Here is a 22,888-nt window from a genome sequence, read left to right on the forward strand (position 1 = left end):
TTCCGGGCTGTTTACTAATCTATAGACAACTGAGTAAGGCTGCCTGGGAGCTGCTCTAATTTATACTGGTGGCTGCAGTGGTCATTGGAGCAGTGCACTCTGGGAGGTTCAAAGGTGGCCTAAACCCATCCCTGCATCTCTAGAGGGGGGCAGTTCAGAATGCAACCTCTTCTGCACAGGCATAAAGGACAATCAGAGTGCTGGGCAGGAAGAAGCAGGCATGGGGAACCGGTGTCCGTACCTGTTTGAAGCAGGCTTCTACTAGGTTCGGCGGGAACATGTTCCTGAAGCAGATAAAACAAGAAGAAGGTTACGCTGCCATCTGGCTGAGAGCCAGGTGAGCAGGCCCATTGCCTGATACTCATGGTTAAGCACTGGCTGTAGTCGGGATACTCAAGGTTAGTAAGAGCTCAATGCCAATAGCACTGAGTTTTCTTTCAGGTTATTCAGCGCCCTTCCAGATGCAGCCAAGCAAGGAATTGCTCTAGCCCCATGGCTTGAAACATTTAAACGTGGCTGTGCTCCCAAGGGGAAGCATATGGCCCTGGGAGGCTGATCTGTGTGAGCTAGGTTTTATGCAGCTATGGATAGGGTCCTAAGATCATCAAAGTGAGAGAAGGAAAAGACCAGACCATCATCTCCATCTCCATTCTCTGGCACAGTCCAATTTTAAGTGTCCCAAGCTGCGCAGCTTCCACTGCTTCCTGCAAAATGAGTTCCCCTGACTGATACATCTCACTGTATCTCAGCCCAAATGGTGCCTTTCTCTATCTCATCCATCATTCCTCCAGGGCTGTAAGCACTTACAAGCTCCTGGCTTCTCAGTAGCCCCCCCTCTGCCCCGCAGGCAGACAGAGCTCCAAGCAGTTCAGGGAGTCTCATTGTGTTTAGAAGAAGTTGACCCAGAATGTCATTTCCCTTTTCTTTTAAATGAAAATTCTGGACTCCTCCTACTCCATGGAAAATGTCAGAATTTTGAGGTTTTGTTTCAATGCGGAACAATATTTTTTAATTTTGGAATTTCCTGTGGAATGGGAATCCTGGGTCCCAGCCAGCCGACCTGAACTCCCTCCTTTTCATCACTGCCTTTCTAGTAGTAGGATGCACAGAACTGAAGGCCATATTCCAGGCGTACCACGCTGGAGCCATCGAGAAAGGCCCTATGATTTCCATCCACTGGGACATGATGCCATTGTATCATACAGCATCAGACTGCACTGGGCTTTTTGCAGCCATATCCTGCGGCAGTGCTTTGAAGTGCAAGTGTGGTCGCGCTCCTGGTAATCCACCCTGACGAGGGGATTAGCCCCAAGCACTGGGAGAGCGGCTCCCAGCCCCCGGAGCCTGTCTACACTAGCGCTTTAAAGCGCTCAGACTTGCTACGTTCAGGGGGCTGATTTTTCACTCCCCTGAGCCAGCAAGTTAGAGCGCTATAAAATGTAAGTGTAGCCAAGCCCTAAGTGCAAATTCATGTCTAATTCGCTGTCAGCTCTAAGCCCTGTTGGCTGGTTTCTTGAGTGTCCTGTGCCTTGTAAGCCATTTACACCAGGGCAAAGTGGAGTGTGAAGTGGGTGTAAATTGCTACCACATCAGAATAGTAGGACTTTACACATACTAACAATTGTTCTGCTTAGCTTCTGAAGCCAGGGCAGGAAGCAACAGGCTTAAATTGCAGCAAGGGCGGTTTAGCTTGGGCATTAGGAAAATCTTCCTGTCAGGGTGGTTAAACACTGGAATAAATTGCCTAGGAGGTTGTGGAATCTCCATCTGTCATAAATGTAAAGGGAAGGGTAAACCCCTTTAAAATCCCTCCTGGCCAGAGGAAAAATCCTCTCACCTGTAAAGGGTTAAGAAGCTAAAGGTAACCTCGCTGGCACCTGACCAAAATGACTAATGAGGAGACAAGATACTTTCAAAAGCTTGGAGGAGGGAGAGAAACAAAGGGTCTGTGTCTGTCTGTATGCTGCTTTTGTTGGGGACAGAACAGGAATGGAGTCTTAGAACTTTTAGTAAGTAATCTAGCTAGGTATGTGTTAGATTATGATTTCTTTAAATGGCTGAGAAAAGAATTGTGCTGAATAGACTGACTATTTCTGTCTGTGTATCTTTTTTGTAACTTAAGGTTTTGCCTAGAGGGGTTCTCTATGTTTTGAATCTAATTACCCTGTAAGGTATCTACCATCCTGATTTTACAGAGGTGATTTCTTTACTCCTTTTTACTTCTATTTCTATTAAAAGTCTTCTTGTAAGAAAACTGAATGCTTTTTCATTGTTCTCAGATCCAAGGGTTTAGGTCTGTGGTCACCTATGCAAATTGGTGAGGATTTTTACCAAACCTTTCCCAGGAAGTGGGGTGCAAGGGTTGGGAGGATTTTGGGGGGGAAAGATGTGTCCAAACTACGTTTCCCAGTAAACCCAGTTAGAGTTTGGTGGTGGCAGTGGTTATTCCAAGGACAAAGGATAAAATTAATTTGGGGAAGTTTTAACATAAGCTGGTAAAAGTAAGCTTAGGAGGTTTTCATGCAGGTCCCCACATCTGTACCCTAGAGTTCAGAGTGGGGGAGGAACCTTGACACCATCTTTGGAGATTTTTAAGAGCAGGTTAGACAAACACCTGTGAGGGATGGTCTAGATGATACTCAGTCCTGCCATGAGTGCAGGGGACTGGACTAGATGACCTCTTGAGGTCCCTTCCAGTCCTATGTTTCTACCTTGCACTGGTGTAAAGACTGCACAAGGTACAGGGCAAGGGAGAGTAAGGCCCTAGTTTTTCTCAGTAGCTCCTGCTTCCCAACTGTCCCTGTGTCTGTGCGGGGAAAGGGGCTGCCTCAGATTAGACAGATTAGGCTGACCCTATTTTCAATCTCCTCTTTGCATTTTTCTCTCACCCCTGCTATTTGCAGCTCCCTCCATGAGGATTTCATAGCCTCAGGGTATTTTGTGAGAAGCTCTTTATTCTCTTCCCAAGCATGATTAAAGAGATTTGATATAACTGGATGAGGAGAACGAGGAACATAGCTGTATTATTTTTATGAATATGATATGCACCTCAGTTTACCTGCTTGATATTATTCTGTCTGCCTACACAGAGTTACATCAAAGGAGGCTGTTAGGGAGAACAAACATGACCTGAGAAGGTGACAGAGCTAAGATACGTCCAGAGAGAATATCAGGGGCCCTTCAGAGAACAGTGGGGGAGCTATTAATTGGGAAATGTCACCTTTCTCCAGGCCAGAGCCTATGATCAAAAGGACACTGAACCATTAAAGACCCTGCCTAGCAAGGAAGAAGTGGGGTGACTGGGTAAGATGCTAAGAGAATGGTGCGGGGCTGTCTGTCTCTCCACACTTGCAAAGAGAGGACAAAGTTTAGCTGAGCCCAGATGTGTATAGACTTTAGCTGTGGTAACCCTTTTCTCTGCTTGCTAGATGCCTTTGTGTGAATGAACTGTACACTGGTTTTGAAGGCTGTTTTGGGGTCACTTTAATCAACTGTGGGTCAAAGGCTCCCAGAGGGAAGTTTTCTTGCAGGTGCCAAATTTAGCTGAGCCTGTTGTGTTATCATGGTGGAGAAACTGATGGTGGGCTACAGCCAGAGAGCCAGCCTCAGAGTGGGGAGTAGCAGGGTCCAGCCTGGCAGGAGACAAGGATTTCACTCGGCAGGGTCTGCAAAGGGATGTAAATTGTAGCTCGCCCTGTAACCATGACTCCAGTCTTAAGACCAAACCCTGCAGTATCCCGGAGACCCCTCCCCATGCTCTGCTGAAATATGGTGACCCATGATAGAGAAACTGCTTGGCCTCATGACTAGGGATTTCTCCCTCCCTTCAGTGTATTGCAGCGGTTCTCAAACCGGGGGGTTGGGACCCCTCAGGGGGTCGCGAGGTTATTACATGGGGGGTCGTGAGCTGTCAGCCTCCACCCCAAACCCCGCTTTGCCTCCGGCATTTATAATGGTGTTAAATATATAAAAATGTGTTTTTAATTTATAAGGGGGGTCGCACTCAGAGGCTTGCTATATGAAAGGTGTCACCAGTACAGAAGTTTGAGAACCACTGGTGTATTGGAACAGAAACTCCAGCTTTCTATAGAGAGCCTTTCAGAGTCCAGCCATACACCCAAACATACGGAACAAACAAACAAAAAGCCCCAGCCAGAATAAAAAGAACACAGGCGGAAGTGCAGCAGCAGAGTGGGGCTATCAGATGTGCCTCGCACAGTGGGCAGGTGGTGTATGTGTGCATGCAGTTCAAGCAGCTCTTTGCCCTCGGAGATTGCTTACAGGCTCTGGAGACCAGAGTGGCTGACCTGGAGGAGCTGACAGAAACAGAGGTACACAGAGGAGACTTCCTGGGACACAGCAAAGCGGGCCCAGCCCCCATCTGGCAGCCTCTGTGCTGTTGGGGAGGGTGAAAGTCTCAGGCAAGGAGAACATCAAACTACAGTGGAGGGAAACCATCACATACTCGTGACCCTCCTTCCAGATGATGTCATGGTAACCTCTCACACTGAGGACACCCCTCTTGGGGAGGGGACTGAGTTACTAGGAAAGGACAGGTAATATAATAGGGGATTCGATTATTAGAAATATAAGCAGTTGGGTTTGTGATGACCAGGAGAACTGCCTGGCGAATTGCCTCATGGGTGTGAAAGTTGCAGATTTCTTGAGACATCTAGACAGACTTATGTGCAGTGCTGGGGAGATGCCAATGGTCATGGTACATGTTTCAGTGACATAGGGAAAGGCAGGAGAGCAGTCCTGGAGGACAAATTTAAGTGGCTAGGTAAGAGATTGAAGTCCAGGATCTCCATGGGAGTATTCTCTAAAATGCTTACAGTTCCACGTGCAGCGCCAGCTAGACCGACAGAATTGCAGGGTCTCAATGTGTGGATCAGATGATGGTGTTGGAAGAAAGGATTTAGATTTATTAGGAACTGGGGGATCTTTTGGGAAAGGAGGAGCCCATACAGGAAAAATGGGTTCCACCTAAACAAAAATGGAACCAGATTGCTGGCATGTCAAATTAAAAAGGTCATAAAGGAGTTTTTACAACTATGGACTGGGGAAAGCTGACAGGTGAGGAGGACACACAATTCAGACAGACACATCCCTTAGGGAAGGATTTATTAAAGGAGATATTCCATAACCTAGTAAAGAGAAGAGGATAGAAGCTGATAAAGTACAGGTAGGAACTGAAGAGAAACAGTCAAATGAAAGAGTCCCATTCAGTTACAACCCATGAAGGCAGACAACTAAATATTGCCAGATTTTATAAGGGCTTGTATACAAATGCAAAATTCTAAATAGTAAGATGGGTGAACTAGAGTGCCTGGTATTAAAAGAGGATATGGACATGATAGGCATCACAGAAACTTGGTGGAATGAAGATAATCAATGGGACATGGTAGTACCAGGGTACAATATATGTAGGAACAATAGAGTAGGTTCCACTGGTGAAGGAGTGGCACTATATGTGAAAGAAAGCATAGAGTCAAATATAGTAACAATCTTAAATGGCTCAAACTGTACTATAGAATCTCTATGGATAGAAATTCTGTGCTTGAATAATAAGACTACAGCAGTAGGAATATACTACCAACCACCTGACCAGGATGGTGACGGTGACTGTGAACACTTAGGGAGCTTAGAGAGGCTAAAAAAACAAAACAATATTAATGGGGAACATCTACTATCCCCATATTGACTGGGAACATGTAACCTCAGGCTGGGAGGCAGAAATAACATTTCTAGACACTATTAATGGCGGCTTCTTGGAGAGGCTTGTCCTGGAACCCACAGGGGAGAAGCAACTCTTGATTTAGTCCTAAGTGGAGCACCGGATCTGGTCCAAGAGGTGAATATTGCTGAACCACTCGGTAATAGTGATCATAACGGAATCAAATTTTACATCTTAGTAGGGGGGAAAACACCAAAGAAACGTACCACAGCAGCATTTAACCTCTAAAAGGATAACTACATAAAAATGAGGAGGCTATTTAAATGGAAATTAAAAGGAACAGTTGCAACAGCCTGTAAGCTGCATGGAAACTTTTTAAAAATACCATAATAGAGGCTCAAACTAAATGTATACCCCAAATGAAAAACAAACAAACAGTAAGAGGACTAAAAAAATGCCACCATGGCTAACCCACAGAGCAAAAGAGGTGGTTAGAGACAAACAGACATCTTTTAAAAATTGGGAATCCTATCCTACTGAGGAAAATACAAATGAACATAAACTCTGGCAAGTCAAGTGTAAAAGTACAAGTAGGCAAGCCAGTTAGGCAGAACTGCAGGGTCTCAATCCATGGGTCTCAATGTGTGGATGAGACGATGGTGTAGGGAGGAGGGGTTAAGATTTATTAGGAACTGGGGAAGCTTTTGGGAGAGGGGGGGCCTATACAGAAAGGATGGGCTCCACCTAAACCAAACTGGAACCAGATTGCTGGCGCTTAAAATTTAAAAGGTTGTAGAACAGCTTTTAAACTAAGGGCTGGAGGAAAGCCGACAGGTGCGGAGTTCCATGTGGTTTGGACATTACCTATGTCCTAATACGTAGGAGAGGATGGAAAATGATAAAATACAGGGAGGCTCTGATGAGAAACAGTCAAATGAAAAAATGTCCCATTTAATTATGACATGCAATAGGGGACAGCCAAAAAATGACAAGTTTTTAAAATGCTTATATACCAATGCTAGAAGTCTAAATAATAAGATGGGTCAACTAGAGTGCCTCATGTTAAAGCAGGATATTGATACAATAGGCATCACAGAAACCTGGTGGAATGAGGATAATCAATGGGACACAGTAATACCAGGGTACAAAATATACTGGAAGGACAGAACAGGGAGTGCTGGTGTGGGAGCGGCACTATATGTGAAAGAAAGCGTAGAATCAAATGAAATAAAAATCTTAAATGAACTAAACTGTACTACAGAATCTCTATGGATAGTAATTCCATGCTTGAAAAATAAGAAGATAGCAGTAGGGCTATATTACAGACCACCTGACCAGGATGGTGTTAGTGACTCTGAAATGCTCAGGGAGATTAGAGAGGCTATTACAATAAAAAACTCAATAATAATAATAATGGGGCATTTCAACTATCCCCATATTAACTGGGTATATATCACCTCAGGAAGGGATGCTGAGATAAAGTTTCTTGACACCTTAAATAACTGTTTCTTGGAGCAGCTAGTCCTGGAACCCATAAGATGAGAGGCAATTCTTGATTTATTCCTAAGTGGAGCACAGGATCAGGTCCAAGAGCTGAATATAGCTGGACCACTTGGTAATAGTGACCATTACATAATTAAATTTAACATCCCTGTGGCAGGGAAAATTCCACAGTGGCCCAACACTGTACTATTTAATTTCAGAAAGGGGAACTACACAAAAATGAGGAGTTAGTGAAACAGAAATTAAAAGGTACAGTACCAAAAGTAAAATCCCTACAAGCTGTGTGGAAACTTTTTAAAGACACCATAAGAAAGGCTCAACTCAAATTTATACCCCCAATTTAAAAAACATAGTAAGAGAACCAAAAAAGAGCCACCGTGGTTAAACAACAAAGTAAAAAAAGCAGAAAGAGTCAAAAAGGCATCCTTTAAAAAGAGGAAAATAAATCCTAATGAGGAAAATAGAAAAGAGCATAAACTCTGCCAAATGAAGTGTAAAAATATAATTAGAAAGGTCAAAAAAGAATTTGAAGAACAGCTAGCCAAAGACTCCAAAAGTAATAGCAAACTTTTTTAAAAATACATCAGAAGCAGAAAACCTGCTAAGCAACCAGTGGGGCCACAGGACAATCAAAATGCTAAAGGAGCACTCAAAGACAATAAGGCCATTGTGGAGAAACTAAATGAATTCTTTGCATTAGTCTTCACTGTTGAGGATATGAGGGAGATTCCCAAACCTGAGCCATTCTTTTTGGGTGACAGATCTGAGGAACTGTCCCAAATTGAGGTGTCATTAGAGGAGGTTTTGGAACAAAATGATAAACTAAACAGTAATAAGTCTCCAGGACCTCATGGTATTCACCCAAGAGTTCTGAAGGAACTCAAATGTGAAATTGCAAGCCTACTAACTGTCATCTGTAACCTATCATTTAAATCAGCTTCTGTAACAAATGACTGGAGGATAGCTAATGTGATGCCAATTTTTAGAAAGGGCTACAGAGGAGACCCTGGCAACTACAGGCCAGTAAGCCTCACTTCAGTCCTGGGCAAATTGGTTGAAACTATTGTAAAAAACAAAATTGTCAGACACATAGATGAAAATAAGTTGTTGGGAAATAGTCAACAGGGCTTTTGTAAAGGGAAAGCATGCCTCCCCAATCTACAAGAATTCTTTGAGGGGGTCAACAAGTATGCAGACAAAGGCAATCCAGTGGATCTAGTGTATTTAGATTTTCAGAAAGCCTTTGACAAGGTCCCTCTCCAAAGGCTCTTAAGCAAAATAAGCAGTCATGGGATAAGACTGAAGGTTCTCTCATGGGTTGGTAACTGGTTAAAAGATAGGAAACCAAGGGTAGGAATAAATGGTCAGTTTTCAGAATGGAGAGAGGTAAATAGTGGTGGCCCCCAGGGGTCTGTTCTGAGCTCAGTCTTATTTACCATATTCATAAACGATCTGGAAAAAGGAGTAAACAGTGAGGTGGCAAAATTTGCAGATGATACAAAACTACTCAAGATAGTGAAGTCCGAGGCAGACTGTGAAGAACTGCAAAAGGATCTCACAAAACCAAGTGACCGGGCAACAAAACCAGGAGGAGGGATAGCTTGCTGGTTTGAGCATTAGCCTGCTAAAGCCAGCGTTGTGAGTTTAATCCTTGAGGGGGCCATTTATGGATCTAGGTCAAAACTTGGGGATTGGTCCTCCTTTGAGCAGGGGGTTAGACTAGATGATCTCCTGAGGTCCGTTCTACCCCTGATAATCTATGAAAATGGCAGATGAAATTTAATGTTGATAAATGCAAAGTAATGCACATTGGAAAACATAATCCTAAGTATACATATTTTGACAGGGTCAGGCCAGATGGCTACAGGAGACTATTTTTTGAAGCAGATAGACTAGATGACCTCCTGAGGTCCCTTCCAACCCTGATATTCTATGATTCTATATATTAGTCCCAGATTAAGCAGGTCCATTTTCCCTGGATAAGATAATTGGGGCAGTTTTTTTGAAACAAAAAGGAACTTCCTGGAACAAATTCAGGCAGACAGGCTAATTAAGAAACCTGGAGCCAATTAAGAAGCTGCTAGAATCAATTAGGGCAGGCTGGCTAATCCGGGCACCTGAGTTTAAAAAGGACCTCACTTGAGTTTGTGGTATGTGTGAGGAGCTGGGAGCAAGAGATACTAGGAGCTGAAAGTGAGAACGCAGACTGTTGGAGGACTGAGGAGTACAAGCATTATCAGACACCAGGAGGAAGATCCTATGGTGAGGATAAAGAAGGTGTTGGGAGGAGGCCATGGGGAAGTAGCCCAGGGAGTTGTAGCTGTAGCTGTCATGCAGCTGTTCCAGGAGGCAGTCTAGACAGCTGCAGTCCACAGGGTAGAGGGTGGGCCTGGGTTCCTCCCAAACCTCCCAACTCCAGGTCAACTCCTCCTGTGTCTGATCAGAACTATGGGTTCCACCAGAGGGGAAGGTCTCTGGGCTGTTCCTTGACCCACATGGTGGATCAGCAGAGACTGCAGGGATTGTTCTCCTTCCTTTTTCTTATGCTGGCCAGTGATGAGGTTAGCTGAGTGAACGGCAGGCTTGAGCCACTAGCAAAAGTGGCCAAGCTGAGGGCTGCCGTGAATCTCTGATGCAAGCAATAAGCACAGCACCCACCAAGGCAGAGGAGGAACTTTGTCACAATATACAACGACGGGGTCTAAGTTAGCTGTTACCACTCCAGAAAGAGATCTGGGAGTCATTGTGGAGAGTTCTCTGAAATCATCCACCCAATGTGCAGTGGCAGTCAAAAAAGCAAACAGAATGTGGGGGATCATCAAGAAAGGGATGGATAATAAGATAGAAAATATCATATTGCCTCTATAAATCCATAGTATGTCCACACCTTGAATACTGCATGCAGATGTGGTCGCCCCATCTCAAAAAAGATATAGTGGAAAAGGTTCAGAAAAGGGTAACAAAAATTATTAGGGGTATGGAATGGCTTCTGTATGAAGAGAGATTGGTAAGGCTGGGACTTTTCAGCTTGGAAAAGAGGCAACTAAGGGGGGATATGATAGAGGTCTATAAAATCATGAGTGGTATAGAGAAAGTAAATAAGGAAGTGTTATTTACTCCTTCTCATAATACAAGAACAAGGGGTCACCAAATGAAATTAATAGGTAGCAGGTTTAAAACAAACACAAGAATGTAATTTTTTCATGCAATGCACTGTAAACTTCTGGAACTCCTTGCCAGAGGGTGTTGTGAATGCCAACACTAGAACGGGGTTCAAAAGAGAGCTAGATAGGTCCATCAATGGCTATTAGCCAGCACTGGCAGGAACGGTGTCCCTAGCCTCTGCTTGCCAGAAGCTGTGATTGGGTGACAGGGCATGGATCACTTGATGATCACCTGTCTGTTCATTCCCTTTGGGGCACCTGCCATTGGCCACTGTCAGAGGACCGGATACTGGGCTTGATTGGACCTTTGGTCTGATGCAGTGTGGCCATTCTTATGTTCTTATAAGCATTTAAAGGACAGCTAACAAAAGAAACAAACTACCATTTTTTTTTTAAGTACATCAGAAGCAGGAAGCCTGCCAAACAATCAGTGAGGCCACTGGATGATCAAGGCGCTAAAGGAAGCACTCAAGGAAAACAAAGCCATTGCAGAGAAGATGAATTATTTGCATCAGTCTTCACTGCAATAGATATGGGGGCGATCCTCACACATGAGCCATCCTTTTTAGGTGACAAATTTGAGGAACTGTCCCATATTAAAGTGTCAATATGGGAGGTTTTGGAACAAATTGATAAATTAAACAGTAAAAAGTCACCAGGACCATGTGGTATCACCCAAGAGTTCTGAAGGAACTCAAATATGAAATTGCAAAACTACTAACTGTGGTATGTAGCTGATCACTTAAATCAGCTTCTGTACCAGATGACTGGAGGGTAGATAATGTGACGCCAATTTCTAAAAAAGGCTCCAGAGGCGATCCTGGCTATTACAAGCTGGTGAGCCTAACTTCAGTACCAGGCAAATTGGTTGAAACTACAGTCGACAAAAGAATGATCAGACACATGAGATGAACACAATATATTGGGGAAGAGTCAAACACAGCTTTTATAAAGGGAAATCATTCCTCACCAATCTACTAGAATTCTTTGAGGGGGTCAACAAACATGGACAAGGGTGATCCGGTGAATACAGTGTACTTGGACTTTCAGAAAGCCCTTGACAAGGTCCCTCATCAAAGGTTCTAAAGAGAAATAGGCTGTCATGGGAAACAGGGAAGGTCCTCTCATGGATCAGTAACTGGTTAAAAGAAAACAAAGGGTAGGAATAAATGGTCAGTTTTTCACAGTGGAGAGAAATAAATAGCAGGGTCCCCCAAGGGTCTGTATTGGCACTAGTGATGATCAACGTATTCATAAATGGTCTGGAAAAAGGGGTAAACAGTAAGGAGACAAAGTTTGCAGATAATACAAAACTACTCAAGATAAGTCCAAAAGCTGACTGCAAAGCCTTACGAAGGGATCTCACTAAACTAGTGACTGCAACAAAATGGCAGATGAAATTCAATGTGGATAAATGCAAAATAATGGACATTGGGAAACATAATCCCAACTATACATATAAAATAGGGCTGTCAAGTGATTAAAAAATTAATCGTGATTAATTGCGTGATTAATCACATTGTTAAACCATAATAGAATACCATTTATTTAAATATTTTAGATGTTTTCTACATTTTCAAATATATTGATTTCAATTACAACACAGAATATGAAGTGTACAGTGCTCACTTTATATTTTTTATTACAAATATTTGTGCTGTAAAAAACAAAAGAAATAGTATTTTTCAATTCATCTAATACTGTACTGTAGTGCAATCTCTTTATCCTGAAAGTTGAACTTACAAATGTAGAATTATGTACAAAAACAACTGCATTCAAAAAAAAAATCTAAAATTTTAGAGCCTACAAATCCACTCAGTCCTACTTCTTGTTCAGCCAGTCATTCAGACAAATACGTTTGTTTACATTTGCTGGAGATAATGCTGCCAGCTTCTTGTTTACAGTGTCACCTGAAAGTGAGATCAGGTGTTCACATGGCGCTGTTGTAAGCTGGCATTGCAAGATATTTTCATGCCACATGAGCTAAAGATTCATACGTCCCTTCACGCTTCAGTCACCGTTCCAGGGGACGTGCGTCCATGCTGATGACGGGTTCTGCTCGATAACGATCCAAAGCAGTGCAGACCGATTCATGTTCACTTTAATCATCTGAGTCAGATGCCACTTCAGAAGGTTGATTTTCTTTTTTGGTAGTTTGGGTTCTGTAGTTTCCGCATCAGGGTGTTGCTCTTTTAAGACTTCTGAAAACTTGCTGCACGCCTCGTCGCTCTCAAATTTTGGGCGGCACTTCAGATGCTTAAACCTTGGGTTGAGTGCTGTCGCTATCTTTAGAAATCTCACATTGGTACCTTCTTTGCGTTTTGTCAAATCTGCAGTGAAAGTGTTTTTAACATGAACAACATGTGCTGGGTCATCAGTCAAAACTGCCATCATGTGAAATATATGGCAGAATGCAGGTAAAACAGAGCAGGAGACATGCTATTCTCCCCCAAGGAGTTCAGTCAAAATTTAATTAACGCATTAATTTTTTAATGAGCATTATCAGTATGGAAGCACATCCTCTGAAATGGTAGCTGAAGCATGAAGGGGCATACAAACATTTAGCATATCTGTCACATTAATACCTTGCAATGCCAGCTACAAAAGAGCCATGTGAGCACCTGTTCTCTCTTTCAGGTGACATTGTAAATAAGAAGCTGGCAGCATTATCTCCTGTAAATGTAAACAAACTTGTTTGTCTTAGCAATTGGCTGAACAAGAAGTAGGACTGAGTGGACTTTGTTTTGTTTTTGAGTGCAGTTATGTAACAAAAAAATCTACATTTGTAAGTTGCACTTTCACAGTAAAGAGATTGCATTATGGTACTTGTATGAGGGGAATTGAAAAATACTATTTCTTTATAATTTTTACTGAGCAAATATTTTTAATAAAAATAATATAAAGTGAGCACTGTACACTTTGTATTCTGTTGTAATTTAATATATTTGAAAATATATAGTTAATAAATTTCAATTGGTATCCTATTGTTTAACAGTGCAATTAAAGCTGCAATTAATTGCAATTTTTTTAATCACAATTTTTTTAGTTAATCGTGTGAGTTAACTCTAACTAATTGACAGCCCTAATATAAAATGGAGTCTAAATTAGCTGTTAACACAGAAGAAAGATCTTGGAGTCACTGTGGATAGTTCCCTGAAAACATCTGCTCAGTGTGCAGTGGCAGTCAAAAAAAAAATCTAACAATGTTAGGAACCATTATATACAAAATTAAGGGGTCTAAATTAGCTGTTACCTCTCAAAGAGATCTTAGAGTCATGGATAGTTCTCTGAACACATCTGCTTAAGGTACATAGTATTAGGAACCATTAAGACAGAGAGAGAAAATAAGACAGAAAATATCACAATGCCACTATATAAATCCCTGGTATGCCCACGCCTTGAATATTGCATGCAGTCCTGGTTGCCCTATCTCAAAAAGGATATATATTAGAAGAGCAACAAAAATGATTGGGGAACTGGAATGGCTTAAACAGACTAAAAAGACTTGAATTGTTCAGTTTAGAAAAGATACAACAAAGTGTGGGGGGGATACTCACATGACTGGAGTACTGTCATGGATGGTTATAAACTGTTCAGGAAGGACAGGCAGGGCAGAAAAGGTGGGGGAGTTGCACTGTATGTAAGGGAGCAGTATGACTGCTCAGAGCTCCGGTACGAAACTGCAGAAAAACCTGAGTGTCTCTGGATTAAGTTTAGAAGTGTGAGCAACAAGAGTGATGTAGTGGTGGGAGTCTGCTATAGACCACCAGACCAGGGGGATGAGGTGGATGAGGCTTTCTTCTGGCAGCTCGCAGAAGCTACTAGATCACACGCCCTGGTTCTCATGGGTGACTTTAATCTTCCTGATATCTGCTGGGAGAGCAATACAGCGGTGTGTAGACAATCCAGGAAGTTTTTGGAAAGCGTAGGGGACAATTTCCTGGTGCAAGTGCTAGAGGAGCCATCTAGGGGGAGAGCTTTTCTTGACCTGCTGCTCACAAACTGGGAAGAATTAGTAGGGGAAGCAAAAGTGGATGGGAATCTGGGAGGCAGTGACTATGAGTTGGTTGAGTTCAGGATCCTGACACAGGGAAGAAAGGTAAGCAGCAGAATATGGACCCTGGACTTCAGGAAAGCAGACTTCGACTCCCTCAGGGAACGGATGGCCAGGATCCCCTAGGGGACTAACATGAAGGGGAAAGGAGTCCAGGAGAGCTGGCTGTATTTCAAGGAATCCCTGTTGAGGTTACAGGGACAAACCATCCCGATGTGTCGAAAGAATAGTAAATATGGCAGGCGACCAGCTTGGCTTAACGGTGAAATCCTAGGGGATCTTAAACATAAAAAAGATGCTTACAAGAAGTGGAAGGTTGGACATATGACCAGGGAAGAGTATAAAACTATTGCTCGGGCATGTAGGAATGAAATCAGGAGGGCCAAATAGCACTTGGAGCTTCAGCTAGCGAGAGATGTCAAGAGTAACAAGAAGGGTTTCTTCAGGTATGTTGGCAACAAGAAGAAAGCCAAGGAAAGTGTGGGCCCCTTACTGAATGAGGGAGGCAACCTAGTGACAGAGGATGTGGAAAAAGCTAATGTACTCAATGCTTTTTTTGCCTCTGTCTTCACAAACAAGGTCAGCTCCCAGACTGCTGCGCTGGACATCACAACATGGGGAATAGATGGCCAGCCCTCTGTGGAGAAAGAGGTGGTTAGGCACTATTTAGAAAAGCTGGACGTACACAAGTCCATGGGGCTGGACGAGTTGCATCCGAGAGTGCTAAAGGAATTGGCGGCTGTGATTGCAGAGCCATTGGCCATTATCTTTGAAAACTCGTGGCGAACGGGGGAAGTCCCAGATGAATGGAAAAAGGCTAATGTAGTGCCAATCTTTAAAAAAGGGAAGGAGGAGGATCCTGGGAACTACAGGCCAGTCAGCCTCACTTCAGTCCCCGGAAAAATAATGGAGCAGGTCCTCAAAGAATCAATCCTGAACCGCTTACATGAGAGGAAAGTGATCAGGAACAGTCAGCATGGATTCACCAAGGGAAGGTCATGCCTGACTAATCTAATTGCCTTCTATGGTGAGATTACTGGTTCTGTGGATGAAGGGAAAGCAGTGGGTGATGTATTGTTCCTTGACTTTAGCAAAGCTTTTGACACGGTCTCCCACAATATTCTTGCCAGCAAGTTAAAGTATGGGCTGGATAAATGCACTATAAGGTGGGTAGAAAGCTGGCTAGATTGTCGGGCTCAACAGGTAGTGATCAATGGCTCCATGTCTAGTTGGCAGCCGGTGTCAAGTGGAGTGCCCCAAGGGTCGGTCCTGGGGCTGGTTTTGTTCAATATCTTCATAAATGATCTGGAGGATGGTGTGGATTGCACTCTCAGCAAATTTGCGGAAGATACTAAACTGGGAGGAGTGGTAGATACGCTGGAGGGCAGGGATAGGATACAGAGGGACCTAGACAAATTGGAGGATTGGGCCAAAAGAAATCTGATGAGGTTCAATAAGGGTAAGTGCAGGGTCCTGCACTTAGGACGGAAGAACTCAATGCACAGCTACAGAATAGGGACCGAATGGCTAGGCAGCAGTTCTGCGGAAAAGGACCTAGGAGTTACAGTGGACGAGAAGCTGGATATGAGTCAACAGTGTGCCCTTGTTGCCAAGAAGGCCAATGGCATTTTGGGATGTATAAGTAGGGGCATAGCGAGCAGACTGAGGGACGTGATCGTTCCCCTCTATTCAACATTGGTGAGGCCTCATCTGGAGTACTGTGTCCAGTTTTGGGCCCCACACTACAAGAAGGATGTGGATAAATTGGAGAGAGTCCAGCGCAGGGCAACAAAAATGATTAGGGGTCTGGAACACATGACTTATGAGGAGAAGCTGAGGGAACTGGGATTGTTTAGTCTGCAGAAGAGAAGAATGAGGGGGGATTTGATAGCTGCTTTCAACTACCTGAGAGGTGGTTCCAGAGAGGATGGTTCTAGACTACTCTCAGTGGTAGAAGAGGACAGGACAAGGAGTAATGGTCTCAAGTTGCAGTGGGGGAGGTTTAGGTTGGATATTAGGAAAAACTTTTTCACTAGGAGGGTGATGAAACACTGGAATGTGTTTCCTAGGGAGGTGGTAGAATCTCCTTCCTTAGAAGTTTTTAAGGTCAGGCTTGACAAAGCCTTGGCTGGGATGATTTAATTGTGGATTGGTCCTGCTTTGAGCGGGGGGTTGGATTAGATGACCTCCTGAGGTCCCTTCCAACCCTGATATTCTATGATAGAGGTCTATAAAATCACACAACAGACAATCTGTGGGACTGATTGTCAGGGGATGTTGTGAAGGCTAAATGTATAACTTGGGCTAAATGTATAACTCAAAAAGGAGTTCATGAGGATAGGTCATCAGTGGCCCTTAGTTAAAATGGCTAAGGATGCAACCTCTTGCTCTGGGTGCCCCTGTATCTCTGACTCCAGAAGCTGGGACTGGACAACAGGGGATGGATCACTTGATAAATTGCCCTGTTCTGTTCATTCCCTCTGAAGCATCTGGCACCAGCCACTGCTGGAAGACAGAAGTCTGGGCAAGATGGACAATTGGTCTGACTCAGCATGGCCATTCTTATGCTCTTACTGTATGTGAGCTCCAATGATCCTACAAGCCTCAAGGCCAAAAAGACAATAGTTTAGCTAAACTAATCAAAAGATAAGGCTCAAAAAGCCTTAGCATAAACAGCTAACCAGCAGCAACCCTAGATCATAGAATATTAGGGTTGGAAGAGACCTCAGGAAGTCATCTAGTCCAATCCCCTGCTCAAAGCAGGACCAACACCAACTAAGTCATCCTAGCCAGGGCTTTGTCAAGTCGGGCCTTAAAAACCTCTAAGGATGGAGATTCCACCACCTCCCTAGGTAACCCATGCCAGTGCTTCACCACCCTCCTAGTGAAATAGTGTTTCCTAATATCCAACTTAGACCTCCCACACTGCAACTTGAGACCATTACTCCTTGTTCTGTCATCTGCTACCACTGAGAACAGCCCAGCTCCATCCTCTTTGGAACCCCCTTCAGGTAGTTGAAGGCTGCTATCAAATCCCCCCTTAATCTTCTCTTCTGCAGACTAAATAACCCCAGTTCCCACAGCCTCTCCTCATAAATCATGTGCCCCAGTCCCCTAATTATTTTCGTTTCCCTCCACTGGACTCTCTCCAATTTGTCCGTAGTGGGGGGACCAAAACCAAGATCATGAGATCACACGATAGAATGCTGTAATAACCCAACTGCTGATAGATGACCACACGATGCCAGTAGATATCAGCTTTAGATATTTTTAAGTTAGGAACATCAGCGGATGTCTGACCACCAGAAGGTCATGGTAACTAACTGAAGTATATGCTAATGAACTTGAGGTAAAAGGCCTACTAACGTATGGGAGAAGGGCACCTCAGCATTACTAGGTGAGGAAATACAGATAAGGAAAAGGGGTTGAAACCCCTACTGAATATGCATTAGGCATAGGGGTGTCAGCATAACCTGTTATAAAAGTTTTATCCCAGCCTGCATGCCTTGGGAGATGCCAGGACAATGGCCACTCCTGGTGATGATGATGGTGAGGATGAGGACTAACACTTCAGGTTTTTCTGCATGTCAGTATATATGGTGTGAGTATATAGTTTCTCAGATACTCATTTTATGTTACCCACTGGTGATCAGCTGTTCAGCGGTGTGCAGGAGGTGCTGGGCGGGGGAAGGGGAGGAGCGGGGCAGAATGAGGAAGGGGGTGGAATGGGATGAGAAGAGGCTGGGAAGAGGTGGGTCAGGGGTGGGGCCTTTGGGGGAAGGGGTGGAGTAGGGGCAGGGCCTGGGGCAGAGCAGGGGGGGTTGAGCACTCCCAGAGAACTCTGAAGTCAGCGGCTCGGTCTCCTTTCATAGCTTATTCAGAGCATGTTCTCCATGTGCAGTGCAGGGGTTTGAATGGCTTTCAGTGCAGGATGGTGATCGTATCACAGGTGCATGTTCTTACCACACACCAACTTGTTTGCTCACCTCACCAGGTCCATGAAGGCATCAGTTGTTTGCACCTGCTCAATCTTGCCCTCCCGGTGCAGTTTGTCCTTGGACCCTTTGCCTGGATGGATGATGATCACCATAAGGATGCCGATGAAGACCGCGATGATGGTGGTCACCATGTAGTAGACTACGGCCCGCATCCCCATCTTCCCAGAGGCTTTGCCATCCAGCGAGGCCATGCCTGGGCAGCCACACGCAAAACAAGACAAGAGTGTCTACCTCTTACATTAGTGAGGTGAGGGGCTGGAGGGAGATTTTGAGGGTGCAGGGGAATGTGGGATGCAGGAAGCAGATTTTGGGGGCTCTAAGGGGATGTGGGGTGTGGAAGAAGGCTGTGGGAGTGCAGGGGACTATGGATTGAAGAGGAGGAATCGGAGGTTGGGGGGTTGGAAGGCAGGGTTTGGGGGGCAGAGATGTGGGAGCAGAGGAAAGTGAGGTGCAGGAGGCAGACTTTGTGGGGAGTAGGGGGTGTAGGAGGCAGATTTTGGAGGCTGCAGAGGAATATGGGATGTAGGAGGCAGGCTTTGGGGTATGTAGGGAAATGTGGGGGCAGAAAGCAAACTTCGTGGGGCATAGGAGGCAGACGAGAAGCATGAGGAGACTAGGGGGTGCAGAGAAATGGGGTGACAGAAAATGAGGAGATAGGATAAGGGAGTGAAAGGTGGGGGCAGGGGGTCTGGAGACAGGAGCCCTTGGGGGCCCTTGGGGGGTGGGGAGGAGGGATGTGAATGATGAGGCAGAGCAGGTGGGCAGTGAGGATAAGGAGCCAGAACAGTGATTGGGGAGGGGACTGGAGGGGCTGGAATAGCTGCTGTGTTAGCGGAGGGGAAAGGGAGCCCCCTCCAAGCAGCCATTGGGCAACCCACAGTTTTGCCTGGCTATCTCAGGTGCACTGTGACCCTGCAATGCTCACACACACACTTCAGGGGTGGACACTTCCTCCTAATGCCTGAAGGCAAATGAATACCTCCAGCCCCTCCCTGACCCCCAGTGCATCTTTAAGTATCAGGATTGCAGGGCCTGGATCATGGTGCCTGAGGGCTGGCAGGACTACCAGGCTTGCTCCTCACCCTTCTCAGAAAGGCGTAAGACCTTCTGCCACCCTGACCTCCACACCAAGGCAGCCAGGGGACAGACGGGTCAATCCCACTTCCCATAGCCCCAACCAAGGCCTGGACCTGCAGCGGGAGCTGGGTCATTGGCTGGCAGCACCTTTGCAGGGTGCTGCATGGCCTGTAGGATGCAGATGGCTGCAAGCACCAGGAAAGGTCCCTCACCCGTGACCAGGCTGGAGACAATGAGGGGAAGAACCAGCATCTGGAGCATCCGCATCAGCAGCTCTCCTGGGAAGGAGAAATACTTGATCTGGCGATAGGTCATCTTGTAGGGTCGGAGCGCAAAGGCCAAAATGATCCCTGAGAAACAAGGGATAAGAAGGGAAATCTGTGCAATCGAAGGGTTAAACGCAGCCCCCTGTGAGAGGCCTGTCCTGTTAGCCATTGCCTCGGTGAGCAGGAACGTGCCAGGCATGGAGAATGGCCCTTTCCCCAGGATAAGGATTCCTGGGACCCTCCCTTATTACAAGGGATATTGCTCATATAAACAGTGAGCTCCTAGTCTGGTAAACAGGAGCCACACCATGAGAGTGCATCAGCCAGCCAGCCCTCATCAAGGGGGGAACAGCACTACTCTACACTTCCCTGCTGCACTTCTGGGTTGTATTTCCAGCCATGTAGCTCACCAATGCAAACACTTCAAGGCTAGAAGAGTCCATCTGACCTCCTGCATATCACAGGCTAGAAATTTCACCCCGTGATTCTGCAGCGAGCCAATTGAAATGATTGAACTAGAGTGGATCTTTTAGAAAAAGATGTCCAGTCTTGATTTAAAGAATCCAAGTGACAGAGATTCTACCATGTCCTAAGGCTGGCCTAAGGTGAGTTACAGGACTGCTCCTTGCCTCAGTTTCCCCTCTGGGCAGCGGGGATAGGGAGATTTACCCTGTTGGGGCTGGGAGGCTTCCTGAGGGACTGTCAGTAAAGCTCTCAGAGAGCCTTGTGCAGCGGAGGTTTAGTGTCACTTTCCGTAGTTCCCTCCTGAGGCTGGCTGTTATAAGCCCCCGCATGCTGGAACCATGCTGCTTTGCACATGAGCAGTGACTTGTGCCTGAGGTTCTCTGTTATCCTCACTTTCCCAGTAGCAGCAAACCCCCTTAGTGGAGACACAGCTTATAGCAGCAGAGGGCTTTTTAGCTAGTAAAGCTGTACAGTTCCCCAAGGGAAATGATCTAAATAAGTCCTTTTGCTGGAATAACTGTATCTAAATGAGCACTTTTTCCCTCTACAAACTGTTGTAAAGAATCACCCCTGCCCACCATCCTTACACCAGCAAACATTCCTAGTGCAGAGCCAGCCAACTCTGTGAGGTGAAGCCCGGCTTTGCATTCCAGGTGAGAGCAGTGTCCAGTACAATAGGGCCCTGATCCCTCACAGGCATCTGTAGATGCTCTTGCAATGCAATGCCTGATAATGGAGGCACTGAGAGATGAAGGGACTTGCCCAAGGGCACAGAGTGTGTTTGTGGCAGAACCCTGACCTCAGCACACTTCTTTAATCGCTCTTTGTGCTAGCTTAATGAATCTCCCCAGGCAGCACAGCACCACCCTGCAGGCCCCAGGCTCCCTACCCAGTAGGACAGCAGTGATGGTGAAGAGGACGAAGGCATTTCTCCTGAGGAAGCTCTTGGCGCTGTCTTTGGTGATGCTGTGCATCCGCTTCTTGGCCCGTGCTGCCTGCTCCTGCACTGCCTGTTGGAAGCGCTGCACCCGGTTGTTGGAGCTGAGCCGCTTGGCTGACTCCTCATTCAAGAAGAGGCTGTTCACATGGCCCCGCTGCTCACTCATAATCAGATCAAGCTCCTGGTCCAGAAGACACCGCTCTTGTCTGTGGGAGGAGAGAAGCAAAGTGGAGAGTCAGAAGGCAGCATGAAATCTCCCTAACCTTGACAGTGCCCCCCTGGCCCTCCAGATATAACTACTCAGGCTGATTGGGAGGCAGTTCTGGAAAGCCCCATAAAGAAATCTGATGAGGTTCAACAAGGACAAGTGCAGAGTCCTGCACTTAGGACGGAAGAATCCCATGCACCGCTACAGACTAGGGACCGAATGGCTAGGCAGCAGTTCGGCAGAAAAGGACCTAGGAGTTACAGTGGACGAGAAGCTGGATATGAGTCAACAACAGTGTGCCCTTGTTGCCAAGAAGGCCAATGGCATTTTGGGATGTATAGGTAAGGGCATCGCCAGCAGATCAAGGGACGTGATCGTTCCCCTCTATTCAACATTGGTGAGGCCTCATCTGGAGTACTGTGTCCAGTTTTGGGCCCCACACTACAGGAAGGATGTGGAAAAATTGGAGAGAGTCCAGCGGAGGGCAACAAAAATGATTAGGGGACTGGAATACATGACTTATGAGGAGAGGCTGAGGGAACTGGGATTGTTTAGTCTGCGGAAGAGAAGAATGAGGGGGGATTCAATAGCTGCTTTCAACTACCTGAAAGGGGGTTCCAAAGAGGATGGATCTAGACTGTTCTCAGTGGTAGCGGATGACAGAACAAGGAGTAATGGTCTCAAGTTGCAGTGAGGGAGGTTTAGGTTGGATATTAGGAAAAGCTTTTTCACTAGGAGGGTATTTAGTGAAAAATATTTTCCACTGAATGCATCCGATGAAGTGAGCTGTAGCTCACGAAAGCTTATGCTCCAATAAATTGGTTAGTCTCTAAGGTGCCACTAGTACTCCTTTTCTTTTTAGTTTAAAAGCTACAATTCTATTGTTTCTCCCAAGCATCAGGGGAACAGCAGCCCCTCTGAGGGGAATGCAGGTACTGGTTTAGGTGTGCCTGAGACTGGATGGACATTCTCACTCCTTTTCAAGAGAATTTGAGAGCTGGACAATGCTGAGATTTCTCCTTCTCCATCCAGCTGATATTTTTTTTTAAATATACAAATGATTCCATAGAAGCCCAGGGAGCAAACCAAACTTCCCAAAGTGGTGTTGCAGAAACAATTTTGTATAAGGAAAAACAGCCCCTGTTATTTTCGTGGACATAGAGGGAAGAAGCAAAAGCCCTCTGTAGCTTTCACAGAGTGGGAAAGTTGTGATTTTTTTCAATTGCACAGCTTTCAAACAGCATGTCTGAGGCTATGTATACACTACAGCTGGGATCTATGCTCTGAGATCGATCCACCTGCGGTCCATTTACTGGGTCTAGTAAAGACCTGTCAAATCGACAGCAGATTGCCCTCCAGTTGACCCCTGTACTCTACCTCCGAGGAGAAGAGTAAGGTAAGTTGACGGGAGGTCAATCTCCCACAATGTAGACCCCGTGGTAAGTTGACCTAAGGTACGTCGACTTCAGCTTTGTTATTCACGTAGCTGGAGTTGCGTAGCATAGGTCGACTTACCGTGGTAGTGTAGACAAACAT

At 45.4% G+C, this 22,888-nt stretch overlaps 1 protein-coding gene across 1 annotated transcript in view; it reads right to left on the reverse strand.

Moving 5' to 3' along the window:
* LOC140903081 (excitatory amino acid transporter 1) overlaps positions 1–22,888 on the reverse strand; it is a 124,208-nt gene that overhangs the window by 41,057 nt on the left and 60,263 nt on the right. The window contains exons 2-5 of the mRNA XM_073323802.2: positions 21,094–21,350; positions 19,686–19,823; positions 18,385–18,589; positions 242–284 (exon numbers count right to left, since the gene is read on the reverse strand). Of these exons, the coding sequence (XP_073179903.1) occupies positions 242–284; positions 18,385–18,589; positions 19,686–19,823; positions 21,094–21,310 (603 nt within the window). The 5' untranslated portion in view covers positions 21,311–21,350. The remainder of the gene's footprint in view (positions 1–241; positions 285–18,384; positions 18,590–19,685; positions 19,824–21,093; positions 21,351–22,888) is intronic.

Source organism: Lepidochelys kempii, chromosome 25, assembly GCF_965140285.1.
Source record: "Lepidochelys kempii isolate rLepKem1 chromosome 25, rLepKem1.hap1, whole genome shotgun sequence".
Classification (NCBI taxonomy): domain Eukaryota; kingdom Metazoa; phylum Chordata; order Testudines; family Cheloniidae; genus Lepidochelys; species Lepidochelys kempii.